Source organism: Telmatherina bonti, assembly GCF_933228915.1.
Source record: "Telmatherina bonti genome assembly, chromosome: 9".
Taxonomy (NCBI): Eukaryota; Metazoa; Chordata; class Actinopteri; order Atheriniformes; family Telmatherinidae; genus Telmatherina; species Telmatherina bonti.
This window is the reverse complement of record NC_136627.1, coordinates 26,153,432-26,178,790: the sequence shown is the minus strand read 5'-3', so window position 1 is coordinate 26,178,790 and position 25,359 is coordinate 26,153,432. Positions and strand designations below refer to the sequence as shown.

General features: G+C 41.8%; 1 protein-coding gene across 2 annotated transcripts; it reads right to left on the bottom strand.

The window, feature by feature from the left end:
* Positions 1–239: 239 nt before the first annotated feature.
* Positions 240–25,359, bottom strand: LOC306760667 (mediator of RNA polymerase II transcription subunit 13-like). 2 transcript variants are annotated; one of them, XM_079246629.1, is made up of 30 exons: positions 24,544–25,359; positions 23,315–23,549; positions 21,518–21,686; positions 16,814–16,959; positions 16,477–16,674; positions 15,467–15,661; positions 15,198–15,354; positions 15,000–15,107; positions 14,201–14,911; positions 13,865–14,081; positions 13,628–13,658; positions 13,386–13,507; positions 13,189–13,279; positions 12,909–13,105; positions 12,582–12,781; positions 10,499–11,388; positions 10,222–10,389; positions 9,887–10,110; positions 9,554–9,749; positions 9,079–9,457; positions 4,118–4,334; positions 3,421–3,612; positions 3,071–3,294; positions 2,840–2,982; positions 2,591–2,749; positions 2,287–2,469; positions 1,951–2,108; positions 1,538–1,702; positions 1,251–1,351; positions 240–1,163 (listed from the first exon to the last, which is right to left on the bottom strand). In XM_079246629.1, the coding sequence occupies exons 1-30, from the start codon at positions 24,607–24,609 to the stop codon at positions 1,031–1,033; spliced, it is 6,375 nt and encodes a 2,124-aa protein (XP_079102755.1). In that variant the 5' UTR covers positions 24,610–25,359; the 3' UTR covers positions 240–1,030. The 2 variants fall into 2 exon arrangements, with proteins under 2 accessions (XP_079102755.1, XP_079102754.1); XM_079246628.1 differs by having other exon boundaries at positions 13,386–13,658.

Below are 25,359 nucleotides of genomic sequence, written 5' to 3'. Positions count from 1 at the left end.
AACATTTATAATAGCACATCCTAAAGTTAAGATATTTTTTACCTTTACTGTTTAAAGTACGACTTTGGCTTTTCCTTAAAAATATCTTGCTCTGTATTGGTGTGTTGTGGTGTTTGCATTGCTGTTACATTCAAGGGCCATTATATAATTTAGGTTATTAAATAAAACAAATAAAATAAAAAATTGATCCCCATCAGGTCTTACTTGTCAAAGAACAAGTCAGCAACACATGGTAAGGTAGACGCACTTTATTCCTAAAACATAAGCTGCACCATCAGTAGCGGCACACAAGTATATGTACACATATACACACACAATTACCTAAATCTGTTATATAAAATATATAATCTGACAATGTACCTTTAATTCCTCTTCAGAGCTCATTGAGTTACTGTGCGAGAGACTCGAAGCAGACAGAGAGGTAAGTCTCATCCACTTGTTGGGTGGGACACAAATGCCCAGGCCAGCTTTTACTTAATTTTTACAGCATGGCAATAGAAAGGTCTGTACCCTCTGAAAAAATAATATTCTAAAAGCAATCTACAGCAAATTCACTTGAACAGGTTTTTCCTGTGTTCTAATTGAGAAAAATTACACTTTTTAAACCAATTCCTTTACAGTGAGATATACACACCCTCTAGGATTTGTAATATATAAAAGATATTAAGCATTAAAAATTCCACATTTAAAAACTTACAATAAATAATATATGCAGGCATTTCATTAAGATAAAATCTCATAGATTGCAATCTACAGTCATTAAAAAGACAATTTACTCTCCTTATGAAACATCCCTTGATCATCCAAAATGCTAAAATGGATTCTTGGCATCTGATTGATTGATTGGGACTTTCCAGTCAGCGTTCTGTGGGATGCATCAGGAAGAAGAAGAAAGCAGGCGTCTCCTCCACGTTTGTCCTGATGGAGTGCGAGGTCCTTTTGAGTGTCTGGGATTCTTCAGAGCTCAAAAATCCAGTTTGTCTGAGCGATTCTTCCTTTCAAATCTCAGTAAGTTGATCCCATTAAGAGTTCAGAGCATGTTCATGATGAAGTTGTACAACTGTGTGAGCACCACAAAGTGAACAGGCAGACAAGAGCGCCGGTCCTGGGTTGCAGGGTCACATGTCAGCCAGGAGAGGGCGTTGTATTGCTCTAGAACAAATCTGATGTACAGAATAGACCAACAGGTTAAAACAGAACAGATTTCATTCTCCTTATTCTGATAAAAACAGCGTGGAAGCAGTTCGTACCTGAGCACATCAGAGGTGTGATTAGAGTCCAGGGGGTGGGAGTGTTTACTATGCAAAAGCTCGTCTGACTGGACAGAAGACACGTGGAGGTGCAGAGAGGCCTGGGAACGAATGACAGATCCAAAGTGAATTGGATGCTTTTAGAGACAAAGTCTGAGGACTAACAAGGCTAAAAGCAAAACATTACAAAGATTTTCCCAGACAGATAGATTGTTGTAGCAGCCAGGTACATTAAATAATCATAAAAAACAAAGCCTCCTGAACTGTAATCAACAGCTCGTTTTTACCTTGAGGAAAAGTGGGCACTGGTTCTGGGCTTGAGGGCAGGCCGACCAGAACCAGTCGGGCAGTGGTCCAGCCTTTGCTGTCGAGACAAAGTAACCCAAAGCCATCGGCTGCTGCAGGATGTTCAGAGCCTCCTCGTGGGACTCCATCCGATCTGCACTCTGGCCCTGTTGAAATGATTTACATTTTATGTGTGACATCATGTTACTCTATAAAACATCATTATTTGAGTATATCTATGATAATTAAATCTCTCCAACGGGCTTTTGACACCATGTTGCATGTTTAATTTCTATGTTAATTTAAAAAAAAACAAAAAAAAAAACAGTAAGCTGCTAAAATAACGCAACACTCCATGTCGACCTTATTCAGTTTTATATATTAAAAAAAAAAAAAAAAAAAAAGGGTGGCTGACCTTGCTTCCATCTCCTCCCTGATGGTAGTGGGAGCCAGGAGAGTGGACAGGGGAGGTTGTGGGGGAGTTTGGCAAGATGTTGATGAGGTCTGCGTCCACCATCTCGTGATCCATCTCATTGCCAAAGAGGTCAAAGATGCCCATGCCATCAGATCCATCTGCAGAGAGAGATGAGCAGTTTGACTTGGCAGCAAAGTTAAGATTTTGCACATGCATGTTTGAAAGCTGAACAAAGGAAACTGAAGGCGGTGGGGGAACTTCTCCAGCGTTTTCAGCAGCACAATTCGCCATTTTAGATATTTTACAATCAATCTTTCATGACCGCTGAAAACGTACCAGAATTCATGGGGTTGAAGTTGATGTCAAGGGGCTCTGCAGTGTTAGTGTTGACCTGCACCATGGCTGAGGTGGGGAACACCAGGATGTGTGTGCAGGATGTGTCTTGAGGCGTGCTCAGCTGCGATGTTTGCATGTTTAGCGTGGTGCTGCGACCAAACACTGAACCCGTGGACACAGAGTCTGCACAGGAAAAAATGAAGACTTAACCGTGTGCATTTCAAGATTTTGTTCATTAAAATAAAAACAATCCAACTTTGAGCTGCTTTTTATTTTTTCAGTGAAGTTTAAATCCTTTTCTTACCTGGCATGATGACAAATGAGCCCTGCGGCTCCATGGCAACCAGACAGGCACTGAGAATGCTGGGAGTATCAGCAGCAGAGATGCTACACATCCTACATTTTTCCTTCAGGCGCTTACTGAGAGACTGCAAGTTCCTCCTGCTTAGTAAAATGCTCCAGTCTGGAATGTGAACAAGGTGACAGCACATCAGTGTGTGTGTGTTTATGAATGTAAATATTTTAACTTCTCTGTCTGAAGGATGATGCGTACCTCTCAGCTCGCCATGGCCCATTCTGCCAAGTCGCCCGATCACGATCCTCCATGGCAGTGATGTCAGCTGAACAAGGCCGTGGCACCATTCCCACAACTTCTCCAATCCCATTCGCCTGGCGGAGCCCTTTTTCCTCCGAGCCCTGCCATAACACATGCACTAAATTAACCATCAGGTGGTACGGAGGTGTTTTTCCTTCACCTTTTCTTTTTGCGTACAAGCGCACAAACCTGTTGGGTACATCAATACTAATAATGCAGGTCTCCAGCAGCTCTCCGTGCTGGTCGGTGCAGGAAGCCAGCAGCCATCGCTGGTCATGTGACAGACAGTAGCCGACAAACAGGACGTTGTACTTCTGCGATGCCTCGCCAAACGTCTCCCCGAGCTCAGTCTGCTTGTCCTTTACTGGAGCTAAAATGAAGGGTGGTGTGTACAGACGCAAACACTCCGGCCTCTGCATGAAGGGGGGAAAAAAAACCCACAATGTTTTTGTGTACAAAAACACAACATCAGACTGAGCTGAGCAGACACATTTAACCAAGTTCAAACAAGTTTCTGATAAGTAAACACTTCAAGTCACCTCTGGGTTCTTGAGCGCCATGTCTATGGCAAGCCCAGGCCCGAAGCCCGTCAGAGACTTGAAGTTGGTGGAGTTGGGCAGAGGCCGACGACACTGAGTGTACACAGAGAAAGCCAGCGACTTCAGGTGCTGGTTGTAGGCGTGACGCTCGCCGCTGTGCACCGGCTGCAGCAGATAGTGGCAGGGAACAATCTGGCAAGCAAAAAAAGGGAGCAGATTCACGCTTTACATTACACTCAGAGTGCAAACATCAATGCAAATAGACTTCACTGATGTTACAGAGTATACATACTCTGAGTGTGATAAAATCTTAAACTTAGTCACAAAATATCTGCTTATTGTGATGGGCCTGAATGCATTATGCTGCTACAGCTGTACTAATACTGAAAACCATTAGCTCATGTTTCACACATCGCATGTTTCAACATTCCCTCCGGCATGTTGATGCAATCTTGTGTCATTGTTTAACAGGTGTGGCCACTGTCACCTCCATTAGCATCTGCTAATGATTCCCCTGTTCCCTCTAAGCTCCCCTGTGTTTGCTGGTATCCTGCTCTGTTCTAACTAAATGATCAAAAGGGAGGAAAACAGTTCAAAAAGAGGACATCTAAAGAATGGAAACAATGCAACATGAATATATGTCTATTTTATTATTATTTTTTTTCAAATTTGAAGCAGACATTAGAAACCATCATACCTGTACAGAGACAGCATTTCTGATACGAGCAGGTAGGAAGAGAAGCATCTCCATGTAGCAGCGCAGAAGGGCCAGAGTGTAAGTGCTAGAGTGGACGTCTCTATCTGCGTCTTCGTAGCTGAATGGGTCAACAATATAGACCACTATGGCAGGCGGGAAAGAAATGCCATGGGACTCTCCGTCTGTTGGCTTGCCCACTTTGTCTCTCTCCATTGTGCTGTTAAGGAAAGTCAGATTATTATTCCACTTACAACAAAAACCTGTTGATGTTATAGTACATGTTGACAGCATGTGCAGCTTAGCTGTATGCAATGCTATGTCTGGAAAGATTTGAGATAATGAAGTTTTAAAATCAATACTAGAACAGTGTTTTGTTTTTTTTAGTGATAAAAAGTCAAACACACACACACACACACACACACACACACACACACACACACACACACACACACACACACACACACACACAACAGTGGCTTCATAAGGGTTGGGTGATCGTTTCGGCAAACTGATTGGACTCTGCAGGCATGCAAACAAACCTATACATACTATCTGTTGGGTCAGCTGAAGCATCCCTGGGAATGTAATCTGCCTTCAGTGTATAGAGGAGTGGATAATGGAAAAGCTTCTGCTCCTTGTCTTTATTTTTCTACTATGTTATTTAACGGGATAAACATCAGTCCAGACACGTGTGTGTGGTTGGTACGCTCCGTCTGTATTGTCTCACATTTGTTGGGTTGCATTTGGTCGGTTGAAAAATGACTCAGTGGACCCCCAGAGGACCGGTGTACGAGCTATACATCACGTTGGCATCACACATGAGCAAATGCAAAATGTGTGAACTGGAATAACATCACATAATAATGCTGGGAAGAAAATCTTTTCATTCAACCATTTCAGTCTGTTAGCTGTTGTTAAAGGGGTCCTATTATGGTATTTGGAGTTTTCTGAGCTTTTTACAGTGTTACAGTGTTGAATCCTCATCAGACATGTGAACGGCACTGTTTTTTCATCCCCTAAAAACGCATGTTTGAGTTTGAGTTCCAGCACTCTCTCCATTCGGTTTCCATGGCGACGAAAAACATCGAGAGAAAAGAGTTTTTTCTACTTGGAAATCCTTGTGACGTCCCGGGGGATAAGGTTCGGTGATTGGTTACTGTCTATTGGTTAACAAGGGCATGTACAAATACATCAGGCAGGTGGAAAACATCGGATAAAGTTATTTCCAACGATGGCTGGTGAGTTTACCAAAGAGAGACATCCTGCTGCATTCGTTTTTGTGGGTTACTGTTTTCCACTTCGTTTTCAGGGTCTGATTCAGGTTCCAACATGTAGGGCTGTATGCTATGTGTTAACATTGTAGTTTTTTTTTTTTTAATGAGTTCATATTAGCCTAATCCTTCTGTTTATGAGATGTTACAGCCTACGGAGAGGGTCGGTCTGAAGTAAATAAAGCGATTTGTGACAATAACTCGATCAATCCCAGCCCTTCTGGTCTCAGAAAAAAAAATAAATTAGCCTGAAATGCACATAATAGTTCCACTTTAAATACACTTCCCACAATTAATATGATCCTAATTCAATCATTTTATTTTAGCATGTCTATGCAGACAGACATTAAGGTGTGTGTTTAGATAGTTATGTTATATATTTCCACTTGTGAAGGTGTGCGTGTTTTTCATATGCAAACATAGTTTTTATTATGTAAAGCGCCTTATGCTCTTCCTCAAAAATAAGTGCTTTATTAACCAAATGATTACGTGGAAGGAAGCTTCCACTTTCAACAAACACTGCAACCCTTAAGAAAGAGAACAATCGAACTGGCACTAAAATGTCATGACAGTATGAAAATCAGGAGATGTGTATCATCCCAGCCGTTGTCATGGCTGTAGTTTGTTGTATTTACTTCACAAACTTGTGAGTTCACACAGAAGACAGACATTCCTGGCTGCCCTAATCCAAACATTTAAAACTTAACAATGAACTCTTTCCAAAACAATTACATGAATAAATATTCAATTTTCAACACAAACAGCCCTCTTCAGAGTCTATAACAATTATTTAAAGTAGTCCAAACTAAACGATACAGAAATAAATTCTTATTTTGATTTTTCTGATCAATAATTACAATATGGTTTGTAATGTAATCTTGTAAATGCCAGCGTCTGTTTAGTGTTCATGCAGAATTGTAGATTTTCTACAATATAGAAAGGATTATTATGAGACAACAAAATGCAATAGCCTTAAAAAAAAGTCTTCTTTTCAAAGCAATCTTTGCCCTCAATATTCAGAATGTGTTCCAGATGAGGCAAAAATCCTCATGAACTCAGAGGAGCAACATTAGTTTCATCCATGCATAAGTTTAAACAACTGTTTAAAACAATTAAATTAGGAGACGACGTGGAAATCTTGTCCACTGACCAAAATGTTTTACAAAATTTACTTTAAGTAGCTTTGAAGTTATTATTAAGGACAACTGTATAACTGTAAAAAGTCACATGTATATGACCGTTTTCCCTCAGTTTTGGGTTTTTGTGTGAGCAACTAATGATGGTAAAAAAGCAGAAAGTCATGATAAGTGACCAACATCTTCCTACTCCCCTTTCAAACATAAAAAAAGTCAACTCAAATAACCTCAAGGCGTTAATTTGTTTGACAATTTAATTGACATGTCTTGTATTTACTCTTTTTATTTTTTTAAAGATATTTTTTCTTCTCCTCTGTTTTTATTTATCCATTTGGAAATTATTTGTTCAACAAAAAGGTTTTTCAAACAAGGACAAAGAAATTGAGATATGAATGGCTTCATATCCAAGCAGCAACATGCAACCTGTGGCCTGAAGGTTACATTTCTTCAACAACAGGTTTAAACTTCGGCCTTCCAGTAAAAACTAAACAGTCTGATGTTTATATCTTGTTTACACCACAGCACGTCATTTCTCTTTGCTCAACAAAGTAGAGCTTAATTTCAATGCCACTCACAGACAAGTTAGACTGGGTGCACAACAACCAATATGTGGTTTCAACCACCTGAAAATTAGTTGTGTTTTTACACATCTTACAGGGAGGCGAAGACGACAACTTAAACTCCATTAGAGAGACGCAGCTGAATATGCTGACTCTAATTTCACTGAATTTCTGACTCATGTTACGGCTTAAAGTAGATTCAATTTTTACTGTAGGTGTCCAGCCTCAGTCCTCAGGACCACAATTTCATTGTTTCCCTACTCCACCATATCAGACTGAGATTAAGGGTGCATTCAAATCAGGATAGTCGGTTAAACTCAGTCCGATTGGGGACTCGGCTCAGTTGTAGGTGGGTGTATCCATGCGGACAGAGATCGTGTTCACGCTGCACTTCGGTCAAACACGCCAAACCGTTAGAATCATATATTCCCATTCCCACCAAAGGTGGCGCTGCACTAGTATTTAGCAAAAGAGAGGACAAGACCTGCATGAAGAAGAAACTCTGTTGAGAGTTAAACATGGAGACATGAAGACTGTTTTGAGTTTTTTTGTTTCGTCTTTGCGTGTATACTGCAGAAATACACTTCAACAATGGATGCAGTATGAACAACAGACGAGGCAGAAGACTTTCTACGCCATCACTATGTATTTACCTTTGATGCAATGCTATCAAATGCAGGAAGTGACTTATTTTGTAGTCTGCTTCCCGTATTTGGTCGGCTTGAAACTGGCCAAGTCCTGTGTTAGTAGGTGGACCGAATCCGTTCCTTTGGTCTGAATCAGAATTTGTTTGGCGCATTCATAGCTCCCAGATCAAAGCGGACTTTCAGAGCATTTGAACTCTGATTCCAATCAAAAAGGCTGATGTGAACGTGCCCTAATTAGTCATTGTACACAGCTTCATAGGCTGTTGGATCCATTTGATTTAGATGTATTGGAACAACAATACAATGAAAAACTAATGTCAACAAGTCATCCCAGATCTGAAATCTATAAATATTTAAAGTGACTCCACTAAGTTTAAGCAGATCTGGCGTGGATCCTTGCTTGAGATGTGGGGGGTTATCAGCCATTTCTAGCACACACACTTCATCTCTCCCTTCCTTCAGGTTAAGAGCCTGGGTGTCATCCAACACAGCACACTCCCCTTCAGTTCCCATATCAATGACATAAACCAGTCAACTTGCTTCCATCTCCACAGCATTAAGCATCTGCATGTCCGCAACTTTATTCATATCTTTCATTAAAGACTAAATTCATAATAGTCCCTCAAATTACTGGAGATTAAAGAAAGTAGATGAAATAAGAAATTGCTTTGAAATTTAATAATAATAAAAATAAAATGTCCTGAACAAATCAGAGCACTTTGCTCATGAGCAGTAGGCCAAAATACCTGATGCCAGGTGAAGTCTGAGTTACAGAAGATACTTGATTGCACCGATTCCCTTAAAACCATTATTCATTTAATGAGTGACGTTAAACGTATTTGTTTATTATCTTTGTTTGCATGTTTTTTGTTTTTTTAAAAATATTTCTATTGAACCACAATTCAGAAGCAATGGGAGGGTATGAATACATTTGAGGAGGACTGTACATTCTTCCCTCACACTGCTGCCATAATGGTCCACAGTCCAGTTACCTCTCGACTTGACAATTGCAACTCCCTTCCCTCCCTGCCCCCACAAAAAATGCCTACAAGCTGCATCTAGTACAAAACACAGCAGCTTGCATCATTATAATGATATCGCCTGTTGCACCAAGTAAAGAGAAGGTGCACTGCCGAAAACACACGGCAGCCTTGTGTTTCTCCTCCAACTGATGGCAAATTACTACACGATTGGTCACTTTAGTCATTTTTCTGCCAAAGTATCAGATACTGTGATCAGTTTTTGCCCAGAAACCAACTATTAGATCCGAATGTTTTTACACACTAAAACTGAAGGGCTTTTAGAAATAATCTCACATTAACGGTTGCAGATGCAGTTCTATCCTACCTCTCAGGTGTCTCTGTGGGCCCGTGAGGTTGAATGGATCCATTTTCTGCCAAGGCCCCTCCACTTTGGGAGTTTGACTGTGGTCCATTCTGAGTGGCGCTGCCCTGCAAGCCTGCTGTTCCAAATGGTGAGTAGGAACTTGGCTTGGCCGAGGCTATTCCTCCGATGGTCTGGGAGCCTGATGACGACGACGAGGGTGGGGTGCTGCTGACCTGGGCAGAGCTGGTGCTGGTAGTGTTGGTGCTCTGGAGTCCTGAGGAGATGCTGGAAGAGCTGGAGGTCTGGGAGGAGGAGGAGGAGGAGGAAGAAGAGGCAGCTGTGGTGGTACTGCGCTGGGACAACAGGGAGCTATCCAATGGCTGCTCTGACAGGTATGGAGCTGAAATAGTTCACAAATAAAAAGGTAATTAGTCACCATTTTCACAAACTATGACTTTCCCAGTTTGCATTTTTACACGTTAGGATTGAACCATACCTAGATCATAACGACACACTTGAGCAAAGAGTTTGAGCTTATTAAAGGCTTCGTTGTTTCCTTCTCTGGCAGCCATGCTGAGGAACCAGTCACTAAGGGGCTGCTCCGTCATGCTCCTGCCTTCTGTGGTGCCGACCGTTAATATACCCTCTGGGTGACTCTTGCAGATGGGCCTATGCTGGCCCAGCTGGCACGCCTGTAGAGAGAAAAAGTAATGCAACAACCAAACAGTGTGAATCAAATTTTGAATGCCAGCCAAACCTTTTGTAAGCATGTCAGCACAGGAAGGATGTTTTTTTTTCTTTTTTTCTCCAAAGTCCAAAACGTGCCTACCTCATACATTGCACTCAGATCCTTAAAAAAAGTTTTAGCCCCACGAAGCAACGACTCGTTTTCTGGGCAGATGACCACATATCCAATATCTCTCTGGGAGCCGAAAGGATCCAGGAGAAGCTTCTCCCAATAGGGCAACCCAAAAGGAGACAGCACCACAAAGTCGTACTCGTAACCAACCAAAAAGGTTGGGATGGGCAGAGGCTCAGGGGACTCATCTGTGCCTGCGATGAAAAGAGGACGTTAAACTGACTGGTTGTAGAATATTCTAGCAACTGAGCACATTGCTGCAGCATAAAACAATTATAATAAAATAGACAAAACTTCCCACATACCATATGAGCCCCTGCCAGCCATTTTGTGGAACTGTTGCCAGGTGAGTGGTCCTTGAACACCCCAGGAGCGCACGCTCCTCTTCTTCTGGATGGTGTCCTGCAGCACGGGCTGGAGGGACAACAACACCCGCAGGACGTCCTGAGAGAACAGCTTGCTCATATCTGTTGCTATAAAAGGGACAAGAAGGTAGAAGAAGTCTTAACTCGCTGCGTTTGATGTTGGAAAAGCATAATATAAAGAATCTTGTAGCATGAAAAGAAGTAAGACAATACATACTTTTGCATTTTGGCCACTGATGAAGACAGGTGCTTTTCACTAGTGTTTCATCTACTTTGCCCCCCGACATGTTGTCCATGAACTGCCGGCCATGCTCCAGTGCCATGTAGCAGTCATTATAACAGTCCCTCTCTTCCACCCGCAGGAATGAGCTGTGGGTCGAGCCCGGTTTGGAATACTCCACGCCTGCCATTGGGGCAAATGGATTGGTGCACTGATCCTGCAACAGGAGGATCAACTCATCTGGCGGCTTCTCCTTCACGCTGCCAGCTTTGTGGGTCATGGAAGCTCGCAGCTCCTCAAAACATCGCTCGGTGTCCCGACTGGCATCGGAACCCCGTCCCACCACGTCCAGTTCATCCTCCAGAAAAAGCCCAGCAGACTGACCAAAGCGACGGTTGGTGACAGCGCTGAAGCCACAAGTGCAGGGGTACTGTGCCTCGCCATTATCCTTGAGGTACACGCCTACGTCGGCCCCTCGGATGTTCATGTTGCAGACGCACACGCAGCAACTGTCAAAGTTGCAGTCTTTGAAGAGGTTCATGACCGACTCAGACAGTATGAGGGTCACGTAAAGGCTGTGAGCCTCAGGGATGGAGGGCACGGTGGCTGGCTCGACAGAACTGAGAGGTCGACAAGTGGAAGGCGTGGATGCCGGAGAGTACAGATCGGAGTTGTCATACTTGAGGGAGCCCTGGACACTGGATGGGCCGCGGGGAGTGCGTGGGGTCCGTGGCGTGCGAGGCGTGGGCACAGAGAAGCGAGGTGTGGCCGGGGAAGGCAGGATGCCAGCGCCACTGTTGCTGGGAGGAGCACTGCTGGATAGGAAGGGTGTGTGGGTTTGAGGGGTGTAGGACTGGTTGTAGTCTGGCTCCACACTTGGGACATTACTGTTACAGGAAGAAAAACAATGAAAACATTTAACACTGTGGGCTCTAAATTGTTTTCAGCTTAGCTGTAAAAACCTAAACGGAAAAAAACTGAATATACAGTTAGAAATATGCGACATTATGCAGGAGCTTTATACACAGATTCGATGCCATCTTGAAAGCATTCAACATTTACTTCAAACAACTATTTTATATATTATATATCCAGAGATTGATTCTGATCCCTCGCCAAGCAAGTGTTCAGATATTATAAAATCCAAATGATTTTGATGGTCCATTGTGGATGATCTAAACACTTCAGTTTTTAAGACATGTTGCATTTGTGTTAAGTCCCAAACAGAGACCAGGTGTGTGTATGCAGCTTTCTTAGATCAGAAGTCTTTGAAGCACAACTGTCTCCCTATACTGTGAGCCACAACTGAAATAAAAAAAAACCCCAAAGAATGGAAAAATAAATAAATAAAAAAAAGAATTTGAAGAAAAATTTGAAGTGGCAGAACAACATCGCTCTGTGGCCATGAAATTGTAAACAGTGGGCTCTAGTATGAGCCCAGAACTAAAACTGCAGCAGTGTCATTAAACTGCAACTTATCACCAACATTGAGTTTGGATTTTATTCTCTAATCTTCATACTCTTAGCAACTCTGTGACATTTTTAACTTCTGTTCAAAAGCATACAATCTTTAAACAGGTAAATTTAAATATTGTTTAGTTTTTGTAAGTGTAGAAGGTTATAGTTGGAGTTAACACACAAAAGGAGGCACAGTGACCTCTTTCTGCAGTAGAGGTTCCCGCCAACAAAGCCTAAGCTGGCTCTGGGTCATCAAGTGTTTACAAAATTAAAATTAAAAACCACTCAAGCTTTTCTGTTTCACTAAAAAATGTTATGGTACACCCATCATAGGAATCTCTAGTTAAAGGGAAATGAGCTCACAGCTGTCGGTGAATTAAAGCCCCATTACTCATGTGAGAATGATGCTATATGTAGATTACCAAAGAACATTTAAATGTTATGAATAAAGCAACAGCAGAGCTTTGGTAATGCTAGTCTGCATTAATAAACTAATTAGCCATGAAACGAGTCATGAAACTTGATTGTGTGACACGTGTTTAATTTGTGGTAAAGGCTACAAAAATAACCTTATCTGGTTGAAACAAAAACATCTAAAATGCATCATGTAAAATGCATTTACCTGTCTTTGGTGAGGAGATTGACGCTCGATACCGGAGGCATCAGTTCCATTTTGCCCATGGTCCAGCTTGGCGTGTACACACAGTCTTCTGGCAGTTTAACAGGCAAAAGACACTGACTGGGGAGTGTCTTGAGGGGTGCATACATAGAACAGCCAATGAATGAGTGACACGTCTCTGGCTTGTACACAAAGGAAAAGTCCTGAAAACAGAAAAAAGAAAAAGAAAAAAAGAAGTAATTTAACAAAAAAGCAAATGAAGCGAGAGAAAAGAAACCATTGATGTGGCTTTGATTTAAGCGTTCCTCCTTCTAGGCAACTGTGTCACACCTTTATTTCAGATGGCTTTGGGCTGCAGAAACACTCCTCCAACTCCATCTTGAAGTGGCTGTTAAGCTGGCTCCCGTCCAACAGGGTGAGGCTCGCCCCCGTTTCCAGGCTGTCCTTGCTTCCGGAGTTCATGGGGGAGTAGCCCTGCTGCTCCAGGGAGGGTGGGGTGGGAAACATCTGGTGTAGGTCTGCTGAGCCTGTAGAAACAAGACATTAATTCTCTGTAAAGATGCATAAATAGCACGATGCACAATCACTGACTGACGCTTAGTTTCCTTACTTATGCAAGACAGGGTATCCAGCGAGGCTGGTTTGGAGTCTTTACTTCCAAACTTGTCCTCTGTACCAACTCCAGCTCTCCTGGCTCCAGGCTGTGTGACAGAGAAAAACAAAATAATTTAAGTACATCTTCCACCATGTGAGCTTTTGGACTAAAATAAATGAATAAATAAATGTAACCAACCACACTTCACTTACCGCTAGTTCATCTTCATCTGAGTTGAATATTTTGTCGAGATCGCTGTAGGACACAGCCAAGTCATTTTCATGGATGAGGCTGGTCGAGGTCGAAGGTTTACTGCCAGATGGACCCTGACCATCTGTAATGCATAACAAATCAGAGAGATAACCTTGAACAAAATGTACGCCTCCAAATATCTTATTTAAATAAATGTCAAAGCTGGAGGCTGAACAGAGGTAGAAAAGGAAGACATTCTCACCTTCTGAAGAACTTCCAGTCCCCTCATCCAACTGAACAAAAAAACCAGAAAGAAAATCAGGATTTATTAGGGGAAGGATTTCTGATTTGACAGACTGGTTAATCAGAAACAATGCTATGGTTTTTACCTGCAGAATATCAACCTCGCCATTAAAGTCAAAAAGAGACTTAAAATCTGGAACAAGTTAAATATAATAAGCTGAGAAATGGATGTAATAAAGCAGGATCAGGGACCCACCTTGTGTTTCTTGTTGCCTTCCTTGTCAGCTGCAGCTTTATCCTTCTTCTCAGCGAAGCTAAACTCCTCGTCACCCTCCACAAAGGCGTAGGGGTCCGGCTCGTCACTGTGTTCTCCGTCTCCAGTGGTGGAGACGAGATGGCTGTTTCTCCTCTGAGTGTATGCCTTAACCAGCTCTTGGGACACCTTCAGGGGTTGCGAGGAGTCGCACATCAACCTGAGGGGGAGTAAATTGTACAGGGACACATGGCCATTATTTTCTTAACTACAAGCATTGATCGTTTTAACTTATCTGTGGGATGAGAAGAAAACAAAACAAACAAACAAAAAACTTACTCAGTGACAGAGACGACCCCTTCTGTGCCCCCTCCATGATCATCTCGTATTTTATCCACAGGCAGCTGAGGTGGCTGGAAGTTGGAGTCTCTCTTCCTGGGCAGGCTGAAATACTTCCAGGGGTTGTGAGAAGAGTCTTCACCGGGGTTAATAGCTGAGCCTACAAACATGGTGGGTTCTAAGCTTTCATTGTAGCTTGGAGGTAAGGGCAAAGGCATGGGCATGTTCTCCATCTGAGGCTCATCAGACGAGCCTTTTTGTGGCATCAGACAAGGCTCCATGGACGGCGGGTAGAACGGTTGGTGAATGGGCGTGGAAGAGTTCTTCATGCCGCCTGGGGTCATGTCGCCTTCTACGAGATCGCAGGGGTGTGGGCTGAGGGGAGGGGGAGGTGGGGATCCGACTAGGTCTGTGGGAGGGCCGTGTGGATGTAACGTGGGAGCTTTCGGCGGTACCGTGTCCACATGGTGCAGGCTCGGATACGAGCCCTCTTCCTGTGGTCTGGGGCAAAGCCTCGGGGTCTGTGGCTCCAGAGACTGCTCGTCACTCATGGAGTTGCGGTGGTGAAAGGGCGTCTGTGGCCTCCTCTGCTGCTTCTCTCCCTTCTCCGGCTTCTCGCCCAGCTTATGCTTGGGAAGCTGCTGGGAAGGCTGGCCTGAAGAAGGCGGGTGTCCTGAGGTGCTGCTGGATCGCTGCATCTGACCCTTATGCCTTTTGTGGAAACAAATATTTACTGCATGCTTCTTCCTTTTTAACCACACAACAGAAACCACTGTTGAACACATTCCTCCCAGCATACCTTAAGCAATTGCAAGATGGCCTGTAAGTCGATTCCACAAAATCCCAGAGTCCAGATTTGTCCGATTCCTCCTCGCAGGCCCCATTTGTCAAAGCTGTAAACTTCCTCCTGGTGATTAAGATGGACATGTTATCAGTTAGTGAAGTGGTATTTGAGAGCAAACCAGACATTTTCTTGAAAAGGGAACACTTAACGTACTTGTTTCCTGTACGATTTATGTTATACTCCTGCCACACGGACTCCACCATCTGGCTGGCCAGCCTGCGTGGAATTTTACCCCCATGAAGAGTGTTGTTAGAGCTGTAGCAATCGGAGGCAGAGGATAACTTCAGCCACCTGTGGGAGGGCTGGTAATCTGAGGGAAGGCAAAATAATAGAATCAAATAAGTGCAACACACTTTTGTACACAGACTGAAAGCTCAAAAGGGAGTGATTCATTCTGGTTGACCTGCTGGTCCACATTTTACCTGTGTGAGTCTCCTCTGGCGATGTTGGAGGAGTCAGGGTGACTGAAGATATGGCAGGATCTCTATGGGCAGCCTGACCCTGCTGAGCACCAAACTGGCTCCCAGGGGGGTTGGCAGAACCCTGGGAGACCACAGGAGGAATGTCCGATAGGGGAAGGAGCACCAGGCAGGAAGGGTACACCATCCTCACTCCCGCTGAAACCAAACAAAATTTTAAGTTTTCAGAGACCTCACATGCGTGTACGGCAAGTGCACAAAGCTCACAATATCAGGTTGTCATCATCATCACATCCTCTCTGGAACTCGTTTTCAGTCCAAATGATTGTTTCCTCACATAAAACCATATTTATATTTTTAAATGAAAATGAATACAATTAAAACTCCTAATTATACATCAATCAGTCATTTTTGGAACCACTTAGTTAATTTAATGCAGTGTTTCTCAAATCCAGTCCTCAGACACCCCCTGACCTGCATGTTTTAGACATGTTCCTCCGCCAAAGCTCCTGAGTCAGATTATTGAACTTCCTCATCAAGTTATTTGCAGCCTGATAACAGGCCCTTTATTTCATTTAGGTGTGTTAAGGTAGGGTTACCTATACAACATGCAGGGCAGGGGGGCCTGAGGATAGGAATTGAGAAACACTGATTTAAGGGTTGCTGGGAAGCTGGAGCCTATCCAAGATGCATGGTACAGCCTGGACAGGTCACCAGTGCATCGCAAGGCCAACACACTCAAGCTCACAATCACTCCTAGGGACAATTTAGAGTAACCAGTTGCACGTCTTTGGACGGTGGAAGGAGTACCTGGAGAGAACCCACGCATACACTGGGTGAACATGCAAACTCCACACAGAAAGGCCACTGTTCGAGCCTCCTCTCCAGCTGAGGCTAGCCACAGTGCTAACCACTACGTCGCTGTGCAATTGTTCTTATACTTACGTAGTTTAATGAAGACTTACCTGATGGCAATCCCATCGCTGCATTATTGAATTATTATAAAGCCTTACCAACAAGGACTTCCACAGCAGCCAGGGACTCATCTTCCCAATCTGTGTCTTCCATCTTTTCTTCCTGGACCTCCTTGGGATTGGGGCAAATGGGATAAAACTGCCTCCACTCTTCTATGAGCTTCTGAGTAGGGTGGTCAGACATCTTAAACGCCTGGCCGGTGAGGGTCCCATTTAGGCCATATGGGCTCAAGATAACTGTAGGGCAGAGAAGGAGTCACAACAAATGGGAAAACGCCCCTAATGCTCCAGTTTAAAAACAAAAAAAAGGCCTACAAAAGACTTGAAACAACTCTATTTAGGTCTTTTCTACTGAGCATAACTCTTGTGGTCAAACCTTGCAGGGGGCTGGAGCTCTGCTGTGCGAGGCTGAGATGCTCCTCGCTCAGTCTCTGCAGAGGCTGGTGTTGAGCAATCTCCACACTCGTGCACACGTTGCTGTCGCCGTGGACGAAGAAGGTAAATGCGCAAGAAAGATGCTCGCTGTCAAGTCAAAAGACAAAACAGGCATTTTAACATTTAGACGTTTTAATCGTCAAATACAGAAAAACACACAGCAAGCAAACTTTTAACTTTTAACAAAATATTGTGTCAATCAGCGAGGGTTCACTGACGTCATCAGATGATTCAATTTTTCTACATAAGATGGGGATAACATGACATTTACTATTTCATTCATGATCTATTTGGGGGGTTTCTTTTGTGTTATGTCTTAAGACACCAGAGGTGGGATGAAAAAACAGCCGTTTCTACATCCAATCAGATGATGCATGTGCATCTCTCTCTGCCTCACCAGCCTGAATCATTACAAAATTATGCTTGATCACAAACCTAAGAAAAAAAATATTTCCTCATATGTCAAAAACAATGTCCATCTTTATTTTCTAGCTATGTCTGGAAGTCCAAGCAGCTAAATGCACTAAAATAGTACTTGTTGACATGGTTGCTGTAAAACCACAGTGCACACTCAGCATTTTCCAGAGACTGCTGTGTTTACCAGCCAGAGACGGCAGGCGACAGCAAGACTACCAGAGTCTCCTGTTAAAGGTGCCTCAATACGCACACACACAGACACACACTTGCAGGCCTCTTTAAAGAACAGAAGCTGAACCTTAGTGAAGAGTAAATCACATCCTCTTCTTTGCAACAATTCTTTAAGACCTAAAAGTCTCGTAAATCAATAAAAAAGTTCCCAGATGGAGCTGAAGCCAAGCCATTAAACACGAAGATTTCTACACGAACATTGACAAAATTCTGAAGCTTATCTTAGTTCTCTAGGAACACTTGGGTCTCTTTGGCTCTTTACTCAAGAGAAGACAATAAATATGTGTTAGCAAGCTCAAATATGGGCAATGAGAGAAACAACAGTGCAACACTCCATTCAGAATCAGGCAGATATTTATATGTTGCTGGTTAACCTCAAGCCTTTATTTAAAAAACAAAAACACAGACCAGCCTTGCACTTGAGAAAAAGAAAGAAAAAGAAAAGACTTGCCATTAAAAGTTAACATGGAACTATGTTATACACTGCTTTCTAAGAAGTGTTTTTTAAATATGGACCCAAAACAGTAAATTGATATATGTGACAAAATTTCATACAAGTTGTTAAATCAGATAAAAGTTTGTTATAAAAACTGTTTAATTAACTGTTAAAAAAATACAAACTGTCAAACTGGAAATGATTTACCACTTGTCCAATTTCTGCTTCCTGCAGCTACAGTATGTCGTCAGTAACGCAGCCCCTGGCAAAAGTTATGAAATCTCTTGTCTTGGAAGATATTCACTCAGTCAAAAAAAAAATAAAAAAAAATAAGACAGATCACAAATGCCGTAATTTAAAAAGGCAACTTTTTAGCTTTAAGAAACACTGAAAGAAATCTGGGGAAAAAAAAAAAAAAAGACATTGTCGTAGTTAATAACAATAGCTTTTCCATGTTGTGAAGTTGTCTTCCTAAGGAACAGCATCAAAACAAAAGTTCCAGCATCATCACCGTGCCCAACGCAGAATTGTGATTCTTCACCGAATTATTTGTATCCAGTCATCCGCAATCCACAATTGCTTTTCCTTAGTCCATAGTAACCTTGTTTTTTTTTTCTGATTAGGCATTAATGACTGTCTTTTAACATTTCTGTAAGCAAATCCTTTAGCTGGTTTCTTACAGTTTGGTCAGACGCCGACTCCAGTTTACACCCATTTGTTCCTTTTTATATTTTTTTGTTGAGCACTTTTGAAGACATATTACTTTAAGTTTTCTGTCTTGTTGCTTTGATGTCTTCCTTGATTGCCAGTAATGTTTGCCCTTTACATCCTGTCCATGTCATTCGTTCTTGGTTTGAATTTAACACACAGCTGACAGAACAACCAACATCTTTTTCTACCTTCTGTGATGATTTGAGTTGTTAATCCTCTCCTTAAAGTGGAACTATTCTGTGCATTTCAGGCTAATTTATTTCTATTTCTGAGCCCAGAAGGGCTGGGATTGATGGAGTTATTGTCACAAATCGCTTTATTTACTTCAGACCGACCCTCTCCGTAGGCTGTCAGATCAGCCTGTGGACAAAACGAGTGGATTGAGATTCTTCCGCATTAAGCCCCGCCTCCCGCCACCGCGCTACATCGGGAGCGCGCACCGCAGCTGCTTTCGCCGTCATTGTAACGTCTCATAAACAGAAGGATTAGGCTAATATGAACTCAATAAAAAAACAAACTACAATGTTAACACATAGCATACAGCCCTACATGTTGGAACCTGAATCAGACCCTGAAAACGAAGTGGAAAACAGCAACCCACAGCAACGTATGCAGCAGGATGTCTCTCTTTGGTAAACTCACCAGCCATCGTTGGAAACAACTTTATCCCACGTTTTCCACCCGCCTGATGTATTTGTACATGCCCTTGTTAACCATTAGAAAGTAACCAATCACCGAACCTTATCCCCCGGGACGTCACAAGGATTTCCAAGTAGAAAAAACTCTCTAAAACGACGTGTTTTTCGTTGCCATGGAAACCGTACGGAGAGCGTGCTGGAACTCAAACTCAAACTCAAACATGCGTTTAGGTGATAAAAAACAGTGCCGTTCACATGTCTGATGAGGATTCAACACTAACACTGTAGAAAGCTCAGAAAACTTGAAATACCATAATAGCACCCCTTTAAGGCACATTTATGGTTGACGCAGAAGACAGATTCAAAGTACATTTTCAACACCAATAACCACCAAGTGGTGTGAAAACATGGAAGTGAACTCTGAACTCATCACCGCCAACTAGTGGACGAACTGACTTAACGACCATGGCAACAAAAAACACGGAATTGTGTGTGATAAGAGACAAAGTGGCCTTGAGTTTGAATCTCCTGCCATGATTCCTCTCCATCTGCTTGGCGGATCAGCTCTCCAAAGTGAAAGCATGCCTTTATAACTGCAGACTGATGAGCAGATTTAATCTGATGTAGGTATCAAGTTTTGAAAATGGAAATTTACAGCGTATTCCAATACTTTCTTCCCCAGCTGCCATTCACTAATACATTTTGTCCTTGACTTCCCATCGTGTTCCTCAAAGCCAGAAAGTTGCCATTTTACATGACTTTAATCTTGTAGAAGATTAAAGTCATATAACTAAAAAACATCCTCCGAGACTGGTGAGGTCTAATTTTTGCTGGGATGGTATTACATCTGGTGTAGCTCATGCATTTGCTACAGGAGTTTTTTTCCTTGAAGGTGGCTTCTCATTTCAAGAAAGCGAAACTCAAACATGACGGTTTCAGTAAAAAGCTTTTGGCACCATTTCCACAGCTCAATCCCAAAGGAAAGTTTTAATTATTAAAGAGTGTGAAAGGCCACTGATTAGATCTACTTCTAAGACAAGAACATGTTTCCCTTTTGTCAGAGGTGATGTACTAATAACAAGTTAAAGCTTAGGTTAATAAGGCAACCAGAATTCAGACACCTGTCAGTCATCTCAAAGCCTCAGAAAAGCAACTTTACAAAGCAATCATATTCTCTTGGATTATCAGTCGAAACACTGCACAACATTAAGTATCCCACAAGCTTTTGTCCACAGTACGAGCGACAACATGTGGACTGCTGAAGAAAAATAAAATATACAATCCACTTTCCGTAAAAGCTGACAGTGAAAATTTTTTGCTGGTTTCATTCAAATCGGGAAGATGAAAACAAACTATTTTTCAAACCAGCTAAGCTAAAGGAGCGCAGATCCAACTTGTCCCAATTTTGTGTCTATATCACAACAAAATGAACTATCATACCCATAATGCAACATTGTAAGTTTCAAACTTGTGATAACAAAAAATGAATAAATTAATCCTTTAAAAAAAAAAAAAAAAAGCAAACAAACAGAAAAAAACAACTGGCATTAACAAACCAGACACCTTAAACACAACCTGAACAAGTCCACTTTAACAGTCTATATAAAATGTTGCATGTATGCCAAATAAAGAGTGTCCCCTTGGGGATTATTAAAGAATTTCTGAATGGTGTTCCCAACAAGTGTGTCACATTTCACATCAACAGTTTCAGATCCGTCTCAAGAAAACTGTATCAGCCAACCCCTACAAATCTCCACCAATACTTCAGCAGCAGATAATGACTCAGGTTTGGCTTGTCAGCACAAGTAAAACTCACGACCTGCTGTTCTGCTGCCATCTTTACCTTCAGCAACTGTTAATTCTTTTGTTTTAGGAAAGAAAAAAGGGAATACTTATATGTGACACTGGCATGCGTTCAGTGGAAACAACTTTCAGTGATTTTTGCTCCCAAGTGAACTCATTTGGCTGATGGATGTCAGGTTTTTAAATGGATTTAAAAAATTCAAACTGAAGTGAGACTTGGCTAATAACTGAAATGTGACATGAGTAATAATAATAATAATAGTAATAATAATAATAATAATAATAAAAAAAACCTACATCTATAACTGATTTTTCCAGACCACATCCGTCAGCCAAATGATAAAGCGCTGCCTTTAATTTAGAATTTCTGGGTCCAAACTTTGTTGTCAGACATGAAAACAGATCTTACCTTTTATTTAGGATCTTCTCCTCCTTTTGGTATGGCTTAACAAACCACTTGCCGATGCGAACAAAGCTACGGTTCATGAGACATCGTTCCAGCAGGTTGTGAATGGCTTTGAACAGGAGCGTTCGACACTCGTAAGACAGGCCACTCTCCCACTCGCCATCCTCCTCACCTGGAAAACAAAACAAACACATGAAATCATGATTTCATCACATAAGCTGTCTTCCTGGTAAAATAATAATGTAAAATTAACCTTGTGTTAAATACATTATGAGGTATGTCAAATTTATTTTAGCATACTTATATTCTTAGTTTGGTTTACTAAAAATAAACTGACTGAAGTGAGTCAACAAATGCATGAATATCACTGGATATCAACAATTATCTTATCTGTTATTGCTGCATGTAACAGATAGATTAAACACCAATTGGTGTATACTGAATTAAATCACCCAAATATTCATTAGATGATGTTACCCATAAAAACCTTATCTGGTTATTAATATTTTGGAATAGCCATACTTGCTTTCAACTACAGATTAAACATCGATGCAGCTTAGCAACATGTTGCTTCCTCTGTATCTGCACACACCAATCTTTGCTGTCTGCCAGTGACACTTGACCCCACCTGAGAAAAGGCACCAAATACCCAATCACTGAGTCAACCCCTAAGATGAATGTTTTAACAGATACAACTGTCAACAAAGAAGGAACAAACACACACAAGTCTGAAAAATCAGAGTCAGGTGATTCTGATACGCAACAGCTTGTGTTTTTACCACCAGACACGTCTTTGCCTCTGACTGAGAGTGCACGGATCCAAGTGAGCTCGAAAGTCTTCAAATCAGGCCATCTTTCACGATTTATCACAATTTCTCAACAGAATTTATTTAGTTATTTTTTTAAACCATGAGAAACATGCCTTAAACAAGACCTGCAAAATTAGGTTAAGCACTTCACCTGTCACTCAAAACACCAGCACTCCTCTGTAGTTACAAAAGCTGTCTAAGCTGTCATTGTTTCCTTAGAGACAAGAATGAGCTTTGCTAATCAACAACAAGTTTGATTAATGACACACAAAGTCATTGAAGGCTGTGAAATAATGCCAAGGAAAACAGCCTTGCTCCATCAGAGATATGTAAATGGTTCGGCTACGCAAGATCAGACACAAACTTTTGACACTGCTTTGGCGTTCTCAGAGTTAACTGTAACTCAGAGTAGCTACATGACAAACCTGTCGAAGCACCGTAAATTAAAGCATGCAGTGGAATGTGTGTGTCTACTGACATCAGCCCATTGGACAAAACCATGGCAACCAAGGAAGCGCTAGCATTTCTTGAGGAAGAAGTCGGAAGGCTAAGTCTCTTTGGATGTGGAAAACACCTGATTCAAAATATGAAACAACAAAACAAATGCACTGTTGTTCACAGAAACATTTCATTCCAGATGTTTTTTTCCACTCAATGTCTACCAATGTTCCTTTATCTTATTATCCAAGATATTTTAATCTAAAATTAAATGTATATGACCTACATGTCAACATTGGGCAATAGCATTTGGTTACATAATTTAAACTACATTAAAGAGAGGTTTTGTCTCGAGTTGACACACAAAGATCGAACTATTATTAACTGGTTATTTTAGATCCACTGACTAAAACAGAACACAAAAAAAAAACAAATCTTGATATCTTTAGTTGGCTATCTCTTCCAATGTTTAGTAGATGTCAAACTGAAGACTAAAGTCTGATACTGTGAGGATCACAAATCCTGAATATGCAAATATGTTGTATTCACTTACTTGAAAGCTCATTGTGGATAAGCTCTGCAAAACTGGGGTCATCCCCCCACCAGAAAAGCCAGAGCTCCCTGCGACCCGGGGTGTGGTGCCTTCTCCACACACTCAGCACATCTGCCGCCAGGCATCGGCTGAAACTACACAAGATCGGGTCCTCCTCAGTCACTGGGAAAAGGATGGGCGAAGAAGTGGGTCCTTGCCACACAAAACGACGCCATTTTATTCCAGTCAAATCAGCCTAAAAAAAGAAGAGAAATAGTGTGAGAATGAACATATACCAATGCAGCACAACATTATCCCAGTTGTCGTTTGTTGACTCCGTAGCTCTGTATGTATCCGGTTCATCATCCAAGATACTGAAAATGAAAACTGCTTTTGCTGTCAGACAGAAAACAGATAGCTGGAAAGATGCTAAAAAAAGGGCATTGACACCATTGCATGTTTTGCTTTCTTCATACATGTCACTACAAACATGCCAAACAACATGAAGAAGTCACTTATTAAGTTAATAACTACTGAAGACCTACAAGTTGTTTAGTTTAAAAAAAAAAAAAATTAGCTAGTTTCTCATTTTAATAAACTTAATGTTTTATTTGACTTCCTTTGTGTAAGTATTATGTAAGTTTATTTGTACAGCACCTTTCACAGCCACTAGTCACACAGTGATTTGCAGCACCATGTGCTAATATGGTATATAAATTCACAACCAAATATAAAAAATACAGAATAAAATACATAAAATAGAAGTATAAAATGTAAAATCTGTCACAGGAGCCCAAGTATAACTAAAAGCTTGTTAAAATAAAAATGTCTAGCTGTTTTTAAAAAAAATATATATCCTAAAGATAGAGAAGGCTATTCCATAGTCTGAGTGTTGATAATTTTAGTGTTGGGCAGCCTTAATTTAGGAAAAATATAATTCAATATATGCCTGTTGACCCGACCTGTTACTATCATGTAGCTAACGCTCAATATTCCCGTAACAACTACAATGTAAACATGGGATCAAGCCATTCTCACGAGCAGGTCCCTTTTTCTTTCCCAAGTTGCCATGCAATGTGTGCTTTCTCTGTTATGAAAGTTAGCTGGATCACGGTTTGCAAGTTGCAGGCCCAATGCCTTCACGCCAGACTGCATCTGACGTTACATAGCTTGTTGCCTTATTAGCCAAAATGGCTTTCTGGCCTCTGTATCCGAGCTAATGCTAAAGCTAGCGCACAGAGCAGTCTTACCAGGCAGAAGAGGTTGGAGTGGCAGTCCTCCAAACTGGCCCCGTTTGGTACAAAGCACGAACTCATCCTTTCACTGCGTGGTGGTCACGTTAAAGTCCATCGTCTCAATCACCTTTGGGGCATTAGCTGATCCGTGTAACTCGCCAGCAAAATGTTCGCTTGTAATGATCCCGTTAAAGCCCTGACCAAGTTGCTAACTACAGCTAGCAGCCGCTAGTCAGACAACTTCTACCCGGCGCTAGCCACCACTAGCCTAGCAGCTAAGCTAACGTTAGACAGGCAGCCAGATAGCGTCAAATTTAGGCTTCTAGCTATTCGATTCATCAATCCTATTTGAAATGTATTGTCTGATCTGGTTAGCCGCAAGCTTGCGGTCACATTACCTTACATCAAACACTAAACATTAACATATCCCGAACAGATTAGCCTTAAATCCAATAACAGAAAAAAAGTTATATGCAGAATAAAAATGTGATCTCGAAAACTAAAAAAACTTTATCACAAAATCTTACTCCCTGGTGTGCTAATGCTAATGTCAGCTAGCGGATCTGAAACAATTTCAAAGCAAAGGAACTCTCCCCTCCCCCTGATCAGCTAGCCTGCTAGCACACAAGCTAACATACCACAGCTCCAACGCTAGCCTGCTAGCTACATAAAACAATTGGCTACACCGCCCTCCTTTCTACTAAAACCCTCACACTGCTCTGTCATAGTAAACGAGCTCCTAAAACAGGTAAAATGCCAAATCTGCGAGACTACTCATCAGCTGCTCTTCCCTGCCTGATCCATGGGTCCTGCAGATTTCCATTATTTCAG

Bases quoted from the DNA above. Each gene is read 5' to 3' on its own strand.
- LOC306760667 (XM_079246628.1), bottom strand. From the start codon at position 24,609: ATGAGTTCGTGCTTTGTACCAAACGGGGCCAGTTTGGAGGACTGCCAC. The intron at 11,389-12,581 runs GTAAATGCATTT...TTCCTGTAACAG, and splicing joins AATCTCCTCACCAAAGACAG to TAATGTCCCAAGTGTGGAGC. The intron at 1,164-1,250 runs GTACGAACTGCT...TCTGTACATCAG, and splicing joins CACACCTCTGATGTGCTCAG to ATTTGTTCTAGAGCAATACA.